Below are 10259 nucleotides of genomic sequence, written 5' to 3' on the forward strand. Positions count from 1 at the left end.
TATATATATATATATGTATTTATTTATTTATTTGCATACATATACTTGTAAATGTGCATATATATATATATATATGTGTGTGTGTGTGTTTGTATGTATATGTATGTATACATATATATGTACATGTATATGTATATATATATTTATGTATATATATTTATGTGTGTATATATATATGTGTGTGTGTGTGTGTGTATATATATGTATGTATATATATATATATATGTATGTATATTTTTGTATATATATGCATATGAATATATATGCATATGTATGTATGTGTGTGTGTGTGTGTGTGTGTGTGTGTGTGTGTGTGTGTGTGTGTGTGTGTGTGTGTGTGTGTGTGTGTGTGTGTGTATGTTTGTGTGTGTACTACGTCGTTATGGCTTAGCAGCCCTCAATGTTCTGTTTTTGTTACCAACTTTGACCCTCCGCAAATCCCAAATTTTATTTCAATCCGCAGGAGCAAATGTTTTCTTGAAGACACGTCTTGTCGTAATTGTTCGAAATGTGGAGTAGATAAACAGCCGAGAACTGATGAAGGGTCGTTCTTTATGTTACATGTCTTACACTCCATTCTTTTCTTTCGTTGTTCGCATAAAAAATTTCGTATTCCATGTTTTCGTAATTCGTATCTCGATTTTCATATTGTTTATGTTTTGTGACGTCCTGTACTCATAGCCTTTCTTTTCTCGCCCTTTTAAAGGTTCATGGGCCCGGTTTCTCGCTTTCTGCATAAGGTTAAAGATTCTCATTGAACAACCTAAATGTATATCATCCCCGGGCATTGATTGCCTACATCCTTTGACTCATCCTCTTTATATAGAAACTTGAAACTCACTGGGGTATATGAATGTGTCTTTGACGTCATTGGCCATTTCATCCACATACTGAGTACGAAGTAATTTTGTAATTACTCACAAATAGTATCCTGATAATGATGAAAGACTTTCATACGTTACAATTGGAAGAATTTTTTCAGTAATAAGTCAGAATAGTGTTTTTCCTATAGTTTAAGAGATACCAGATTTCGAGGCAAGTACTGTAATATAATATTTTTGAATCATGCTGTCATTTTGTTGTATGGTTTCTTTCTGAAATGCTAAGATCAATGTTTTCGGTTTTACGAATGAGGATTTAAGCAGCAAAAGATATGTTAAAGATTTGTGCTGGTAAGCATTCTTCTAACGTGAAGATTTCATAGCTTCATTGCTTAAAATTTGGTTGCACGGAAGACACAAATGTAATTGACTGTTCTCAGAAGAAGCAATAAATTCATAAGATTGATAATCGATACTGTATTTGGTGGCAAATTTGTTTTACTGCTAGCATTGGGATACTTAAAAATAACTTTTTAAAAAATCTTTTAAAATAATTTGGAAAGCAGATTACAAAACTTTACGTTCAGTTGTGCTGAATTATCTGCACATTCAACAGCTAATTAAAATATATTATTCATAAATTTGTATGAGAGATTTGCATAACTACCCACAAAGAATCTATTGTGTACATATGTGTCCCAACATAAGTATTTACTTGTTTCTGTATGCATTATCTCTAATAACACCATTCTGCTTGGCATATTAATGATATATGTTGCCCTGAATAGGAAAATCAGTAGAGTATCAGACATAATATCTTCTATTATTTAGATATACACTACTTTGTTCTAGTTTAAAATCCTGCCAAAGTCAATTTTGCATTTTATCTTTCCGTTATCGCTAAATTAAATACTGGTTAAGTACTAGGGTCAGTATAATAGACTGTACATTCCCACAAGAAGTTTGGCTTTGTGTCTTTAGTAGAAATCAATTGTATTCAGAAGCAGTGAAAACTCTTGTACCTATATAGGAGAATCAGCCCATATTGTACGTGAAGGAAAATGGAGCATTAATGTGCGTAAATCAAAAGTGACCAACACCTACCTGTATGCTCTAGAATAGCATGAAGAATCGGCAAATAGTGTCAGAACAGAAAGTCTGTCGACTTATCCACGCTATCTATATACAATATATCAAACAACATAAAATAATACATACTTCATTTTCTACTTCATAGATAATAAATATCAATGGAAAATCTTCACTTAAGTAATAATGTAGGTCGGAAGAAAGAAGTTGGAGTTGGCCCTCGTACTTGGTACTCAGGGTGATCTTGGATGGTGGGATTCCTTGATTATCCCTAGAGGTCTTCTTGAATCAGGTGGATTCCATCACGATCACTTTTTTTTCTAGTGTTATATACTATGTATACTTCCCTTCTTCTAATGTATACCATGTATACTTTTTATTTTATCATTCTATTATATGTAAATCCCAACACTTTATGTCTGTCTTTTGTTCGGAGCTGTAGCACTGTCTGCCATTTATTTATAGAGTGTCTTATGTATTTTATAATTATTGGTGCCATTATTATATCAATAGATTTATTATATCAATAGATTTATAAATCCTTATTTCTATACATTAACAACAATCCATTGATTCCTGCAGCCCTCAAAAAGCAGTTCACATTACAATTATTTTACTGTTTTTATTTAGATAACTGCGGTGGTATCCAAATCTTTAGAGAAGGCTAAGAAATTTGCAGAGAAGTTTAAGATACCGAATGTGTATGACAGCTATGAAGAATTTGCTAAAGATCCCAACATAGGTATGGAAATAATTTTAATCTAAATCTGATAATATATTTTGTATTTTATTTTGTAAACTTTCTAAATGTTTATTTACTTAAATTAGTTCATGTACATATTTCTATGGAGGATCTGCCTTATAAAAATTACGTAGTAAACTTCTTCAATTTATGTAAGCTTGTACTCAAAATATCATTACTTGAGTTTAAATGTTCTCATTTTTCTATAAGACTACATCTTTTCCTTTTAAACAAAGATGAAATTACAGGACTTGCGAATGATTTTATTGAGAAGGAATATCAACATTAACGTCTTAGTTTCAATGATTTTCCTGTGAAACGAGGAAGGTAAACACATATACACTCTCTCTATTGCTCTTTCCCACTCTCTCTCTCTCTCACGAACACACACACTCATTTACATATACACACACTATATACATCTCGAGCTTCCATACAGTTTTCATCTACAAGTTTCACTCATAAAACTTTTACCACTAAAATAGAACTCACGATTTCTGCAGAGCTCTGCAAGCAAAGACATGTACATATGTATCCCCAGTACAGACCTGGTCAACGAATGAAACAGCTATTACTATTTATTACATTTGAATTAGATAAATAAATTATTTAGCTAAAAGTTATTCTTTTTATTCCATCTCTCTCACAGATCTGGTGTACGTTTCAACAATCAATCTTTACCATCATCCTCTTTCCATTCTCATGCTTAACAATGGTAAACCTGTTCTGTGTGAGCAAACTTGTGCTAATAACACTAAGCAGACAGAAGAAATGATTGAACTCGCAAAGTCTAAGAAATTATTTTTCATGGAGGTATGTCTTTTAATATTGAAATAAAGTATTTTGGTATGCTAATATTGTTTAACTCCCCATCATCACTAATCAAGATGATCCTTGGTCAAAATCTGTTCCGCCGTGAAAACCTTGCATTTTTTTTTCGGAGATGATGTTATCAAGACTTCATTATCAGATGTTATTTCTGTTTCGTAAAAAGATAGGTAATCTATCGGATGTTATTCTTTGTATTAGTCCATTGGCACAATCGTTAGCACACCGGTCAACATGCAAAGTAGCATTTCTTACGTTCTGAGTTCAAATTCCACCGATGCCGACTTTACCTTTCATCATTTTGGGGCCGATAAAATAAGTACCAGTTGATTACTGGAGTCGATGTAATTGACTTGACCCCCCCCCCCTCCATGATATTACTGGCCTTGTGCCAACATGTGAAGCCAATATCTGTCCCAATTCATCCCCTTCCCTTGGAACTCTAGAATGCATTTTTTGGTTAAGAACCCTTTACATAGAGGCTCTTTATTTGGTATGTCGGTATATTGTCATATTGAGTGGCGAAATAAATTCTGATGTTTGGAGCTGAACTCTTCATCAAAGAAATTGAGATGTATGTTCTAAGATTTGTTTGTAGAGAGAGTCGGAAATTGTGTGGAAACTGATATGAAAGATAACTACCCAGAGTGGATAATATTCTTTCCCACTATATGCACAAGGTCTCAAAATTTGGAGTATGGGGCTAGTCAATTGCATCGACCCCAGGGCTTGATTCGTAGTTAATACATATTTTATCGACTCTGAAAGGAAGAAAGGCAAAGTTGACCTCGGCGAAATTTGAACTCAGAACGTAAAGGAGGGTGAAAAGCCATTAAATATTTTATCCGGCGTATTAACGATTCTGCCAACTCGCCGCCTTACGCAGCGGGGACAATATTAGAAGATTGTCCTTAGTATTTTACAAATAACGGTTCGGAGAGGATGGCAGTAGAGAACTGAACTCCACAAGACAGAATAAGAATGAATATATGAACAATGAAAACAAAATATATTTAAAGGATCAGTTTTCAGACTTAGTAGAGTTGTGATACTCTGAATTGGATCTTAAATAATAAATAAAGGGATTAATGAAATTATTCTTCGTGCTATGAACTGAATTAGAAGGATATATTTAGTACTTTATTGGAAAAAAAAAAACATTGATAAGTGAAAGAAAGTTTGTACAGTTTGTACAAAGGTACGGAAGATAAAATATTGAATATTATGACACAGAATAACCTAAAGGAAAGTGACTGAAATATATATCTTGTTTCTTTATTGCCCTCAGGGGGCTAAACATAGAGGGGACAAACAAGGACAGACAGAAGGATTAAGTCGATTACATCGACCCCAGTGCGTAAGTGGTACTTAATTTATCGACCCCGAAAGGATGAAAGGCAAAGTCGACCTCGGCGGAATTTGAACTTCGAACGTAACGGCAGACGAAATACCGCTAAGCATTTCACCCGGCGCTCTAATGATTCTGCCAGCTCGCCGCCTTTGCCTGAAATATATATCTATGTCATTCTTCCTAACTTTATTTCATTATTTCATTCCCGTCTCTTCATTTTTATTTCTCGTTTTGAAATTATTTCTTTGTTATGAGGCAGCGAGCTAGCAGAATCGTTAGCAACGCCGGTCGAAATGCCTAGCAGCATTTCGTCCGTCCTTACGTTCTAAGTTCAAATTCTGCCGAGGTTGACTTTGCTTTTCATCATTCCGGGGTCAATAACATAAGTTCAAGTTGAGTACTAGAATCAATGTAATCGACTTATATCCTGCCCCGAAATTGCTGGCCTTGTGCCAAAACTTGAAATCAGTATTCTTTCTTTTCTATTTTTTTGTCACAAATGTTTTTCTTTCAGGGTATGTGGTCCAACTTCTTCCCAGCTTACAAAGCTCTTAGAGAAATAATTGACTCTGGAACCATAGGAAAAATACACCACTTAGATGCGACTATGTTTTATGAAATACCTCCATATGATGCTGGGTCTGATGCTTTCTTGGACAGGAGCGGTCTCATAGATATTGGTATATACTTAATATGGCTTGCAAACTTCATATTTAAACAGAAACCTGAAACAATTACTGCTGTTGGTGTGGTTACTGATATAAGTAAGTATATCATTAATAAAGATTTTATGTTGCTTGTATACCTTCGATAAAGATTTTGATAACTTTGTTGGCGTAGTTCTGATCTCTATAATTCTGTCCCCTTATTCAATTATTGACAATTGTACGTTTATGTGTGTGTTCGTGTGTGTGTGTGTGTGTGTGTGTGTGTGTGTGTGTGTGAGGGCGAGAGAGAGAGAGAGAGAGAGAGAGAGAGAGAGAGAGAGAGAGAGAGAGAGAGAGAGAGAGAGAGAGCTTGCGCGCGCGTGTGTTTGGAAGCGGAGAGAGAGAGAAGGAAAAGAGAAGGACAGAGAGGGAGACTTAGAAAAACCCACGTCCAACATAGCGCACATTAGTGAGTGTGGAAATATAATTAAAAGGAGATTAAGTCAGTGTTTGCATAGTTCGACAAGTCAATAGCAGATATAAGTAATTTCCAAGAAACTTTCCTCTGTGAAGTTTCCAATGCTGAACTCCAACTATCTTTAAAGGAGCTATTCATTGAAGAATAAATACATTCTAATAATTAAACGAAGCACAACAACAAGTCTTAAAATAACACGGAAAATATCGGTAGCTTCTGAAAGTTACTACATTTTTAGAGAATGTTAAATAAAAGAATTGCATTGTAGTAGAATCACAGGAGCCTTTTAAATCAGCAGATACTGTTATATTTAACTTTTAAAAAAAAAATTTGCAATAGCATCAGAAACATTCATTATACATTCTGACACGGCCCGTGAAATAAAGTGGAGAATATATTGTCTCTGACCAGACGGTAAATTTCCTACAATGATGTAAATGTATTGGTTTCAACATACGATAACAGATAAAATCCCTTGCCAAACAAATACAATTCCTTCTCAATAAGCAAGTAGTTGAAGAAGCGGTGACGGCTTCCACTAAGAAAAATTACTTTTGGAGTCAACAAAAGGACTATTAGCTCAATCTACTAAATATGAGAGCTTCTTCAAATCACACTTTGCTGTCTTAATTAATAAACCTTATAATGTAGTCCTATATATATATATATAGTTAGCTAGAGAAAAAAAGCATTATAAGTACAACGGAATGTCTTTTATCATAGACTTTATAACTCCTTTTTTGAAACCAACTTTCGAATATTAACTTGTGTAATAATAACATTTTTGAAAATTAAATTTACATCAACTAATGTTTCATTAGTTTGATTAAAAACAGAGATATTGGGTTTACTGCTTGCTGTTTGGCAATAAATGTGAAACGCTGAATAGTGTCAGATTTGTTTTCTTATCCCAACATTTCTTATCCAGTGATTAACAAGACCACGTCTTTGGAAGTATAATATGACCACTGATTGTACGAGTGAGATCATTTTTTAATCCTTTACAGTACAGAATTTCTACATTCCATGCCTTTCTTTTCCATAGAACAAACCAAGAAAACTATGTCGCGATGTCACAAAAGAAAATCCTGAGTAGTTGTATATTCTTTTCTTCTCTCGGCACAAGGTCCGAAATTTTGGGGGAGGGGGCCAGTTGATTAGATCGACCCAGTACGCAACTGGTACTTAATTTATCGACCCCGAAAGAACGAAAGGCAAGGCCGACCTCGGTGGAATTTGAACTCAGAACGTAACGGCAGACGAAATACCGCTAAGCATTTCGCCCGGCGTGCTAATGTTTCTTATTTCTTTATTGCCCACAAGGGGCTAAACATAGAGGGGACAAACAAGGATAGACAAAGGGATCAAGTCGATTATAACGACCCCAGTACGTAACTGGTACTTAATTTATCGACCCCGAAAGGATGAAAGGCAAAGTCGACCTCGGCGGAATTTGAACTCAGAACGTAACGGCAGACGAAATACCGCTAGGCATTTCGCCCGACGTGCTAACGTTTCTGCCAGCTCGCCGCCTTTAAACAGTTGCATATTAACATTAAAAACGGATAACACCTTACAGTCAATAAAATTAAATAGAGATCTCTGCCTGTTAAGCACTGCTTGCAAGTTGAGAAAAACCGAATAGCACGTCAAATATGGATGCATACCAAGTGCTAATTCACAAGAAAATAATCGTTTGAAAGCCAGCCTGAAATCTTCAAAACTGATGACATGATCGATTAACTCATTATATATGAATAGTAAGGCGAAGCACCATACTGACTGGGCACACTATATTTATCAATGTCATCAGCGGTTTTTTTTTTACTTTTCTTTGTTAGTTTGTTTCTTTTTTTTTTCAGCAGTTAACTTATATTTTGTGGACATTTTGTTAGACCCGACATAACGTGCTAAGTTTTGCCTTTGCATTATGAGTGAATTTCTGTCATTTAAGATAAAACTCCAAGATCACAGCTGTCTTTATGTGATGTAGTACCATCGTGGCGCATTATATGTATTGATTCTACAACGCATCATCATCATCATCTCTTTTCCATAACTGCTTTCTTAAGTCTGAGACTATCTCCTTTCGCATATTACATTTCTGGTATGGTTTCTATTGCTGGATGCTCTTCCAAAACCAACTATTTGCAGAGTGTTCTGGGTGAATGTGGGATTTCTTCGTAGCAGGGGCACTGGAGAGGTTATTTTGCCTCTGAAAAGGTGTAAGGGTCCTATTTAATCCATGGTTTTACTGTTCGTTCGTTCACTAACACCAGAGAGAAATCTTACCTCTTCAAGAATAAGGAGGTAAGATTCTTCCATCTATCTTTTACTTGTTCTTTTTTAATTCACACTATTTGAAAAGAAGAGACCCATATTAGGAAGAACAGTGAAAGTAAAAGGAGTAATAGAAGGGAACCAAAATTAGAGGAGTGAGGTGATAGAGTGAGGAAGAATGGAAAAGAGGGAGAGAGAAAGACAGTTGTAGGTAAAGAGAAATAAGATGTAATTTCTGGTTGATTGAACAATTAATTGTTAAGTTTCTTAGCCAATGGAAGAGTTTAATAAAAACATGTTATATCCTATTATGCATAAATGAACATACTTAAGTTCAGATATGGCTGTGTGGTTCAAAAATTTATTTTACAGCCACCTAGTTCTGGATTCGGTTCCACTACAAGGCATATCACTTAAGACGGGACTCTTCAACTATAGCCTATAGCTTTGAATTGAGCGATGTGTGAATTTGGTTAACTGAAACTGTACAGAAGCCTATTCTATGTGTATGTGATGTGTGTCTATTTCTGTGTTTATGTTTACTAGTATAAAAACTGGTATTGCTTATACTGTGCAACGAAGCGGTTTGACATATGTATATATTTCAGTTGAGTGTAAAACTGATATATATATTCATAACTTATTACTAAACACAGAGTTTTTGTTAGTGATGCCATGTGTAGGCATAAATCAAATTAAAAATGAATACAGAAGAGTTGTGTATTGGTATCATAAGAGGAAATGAAAAAAAATGTTTCTTCTCTGGCGAAGATTCCTCTCCTCCATGCATCAAACGTTAAAACCCTACTTCATCTCATGGTACACCAATATACACGCCTTCTGCCTGTAAGTCAAACTTGATTCTGTTTAGCATCACAATTAGAATGACAAAGGATTGAGATGTACACGGGCATGTACACAGGCCTGTTGCATTGATAGACCATGCAAATGTGGAAAAAATACAGATGATACTATTCATCCTTGTCATACAGTTAGATGTGGTGATTTGTATGTCATGATTGCATTTATGTAAAAGCGAAATATAAGAAATGATATTGCTTCATTTGGAAAAGGTGTCGACCAATCTGCCAATCTTACTTTGACTTATAAGGATGGAGCCAAAGCCTCTTTGTCCTATGATAGGACTGTGACAAGAAAAAGTGATGCACATATTTATGGAACTCAAGGCAAAATTTACGTAAGTAATCATTTCCTTTAAAATTAATTTTAAAATTAAATTTATGGCGAGTTGATTTAGAATTAAAATTAACTGCTATTGTAGCCATTGTTCACATTCAAAAGATAAGGCGTCGTTTATGGAAGACTTATAACTATTGTAATAAATCTAACATCTATTGAATTTATTCATTAATTTATTGCACGAACTCCAACATATATTAGCATTGATAGTTAAGAAATTAAAGCAAACTGCTTTGATGTATTTATTGTGTGCTCCTGTTTCAACAGATACATTCACCACTTTGGAGCACTACCAAAATCGAGATAAATGGAGAAGAAAGAGAATTTCCACTCCCTAAATCTGATGCTGTGTATAATTACCCCAATAGCGCTGGATTAGCTTACGAGGCCGAAGCTGTACGCCAGTGTTTCGAGAAGGGTAAGTTTGATGAATTCCGTTACTTTTATTAAAAGTGTACTATTATATAACTGGATAATTGCGGTGGCTACTACTACTACTACTACTACTACTACTACTACTACTACTACTACTACTACTACTATGAAGTTTGACACTACTACAACTAATGCATATATGTGTGTGTGTGTGTGTGGAGGCGCAATGGCCCAGTGGTTAGGGCAGCGGACTCGCGGTCGTGGGATCGCGGTTCGAATCCCAGACCGGACGTTGTGAGTGTTTATTGAGCGAAAACGCCTAAAGCTCTACGAAGCTCCGGCAGGGTGTAGTAGTGAACCCTGCTGTATTCTTTCACCACAACTTTCTTTCGCTCTTTCTTCCTGTTTCTGCGGCCTGCCCGTCCAGCCAGCGGGATGGCGTCATCTT

The 10259-nt window shown here is 35.3% G+C and overlaps 1 protein-coding gene across 1 annotated transcript in view; it reads left to right on the forward strand.

The window, feature by feature from the left end:
- The window catches only part of LOC106873778 (trans-1,2-dihydrobenzene-1,2-diol dehydrogenase), a 21673-nt gene that overhangs the window by 8520 nt on the left and 2894 nt on the right, over window positions 1–10259 (forward strand). The window contains exons 2-7 of the mRNA XM_052972254.1: window positions 1806–1895; window positions 2541–2652; window positions 3302–3465; window positions 5346–5595; window positions 9310–9434; window positions 9704–9854. Coding sequence (XP_052828214.1) covers window positions 1806–1895; window positions 2541–2652; window positions 3302–3465; window positions 5346–5595; window positions 9310–9434; window positions 9704–9854 — 892 coding nt within the window. The remainder of the gene's footprint in view (window positions 1–1805; window positions 1896–2540; window positions 2653–3301; window positions 3466–5345; window positions 5596–9309; window positions 9435–9703; window positions 9855–10259) is intronic.

Source organism: Octopus bimaculoides, chromosome 13 (assembly GCF_001194135.2).
Source record: "Octopus bimaculoides isolate UCB-OBI-ISO-001 chromosome 13, ASM119413v2, whole genome shotgun sequence".
Taxonomy (NCBI): Eukaryota; Metazoa; Mollusca; class Cephalopoda; order Octopoda; family Octopodidae; genus Octopus; species Octopus bimaculoides.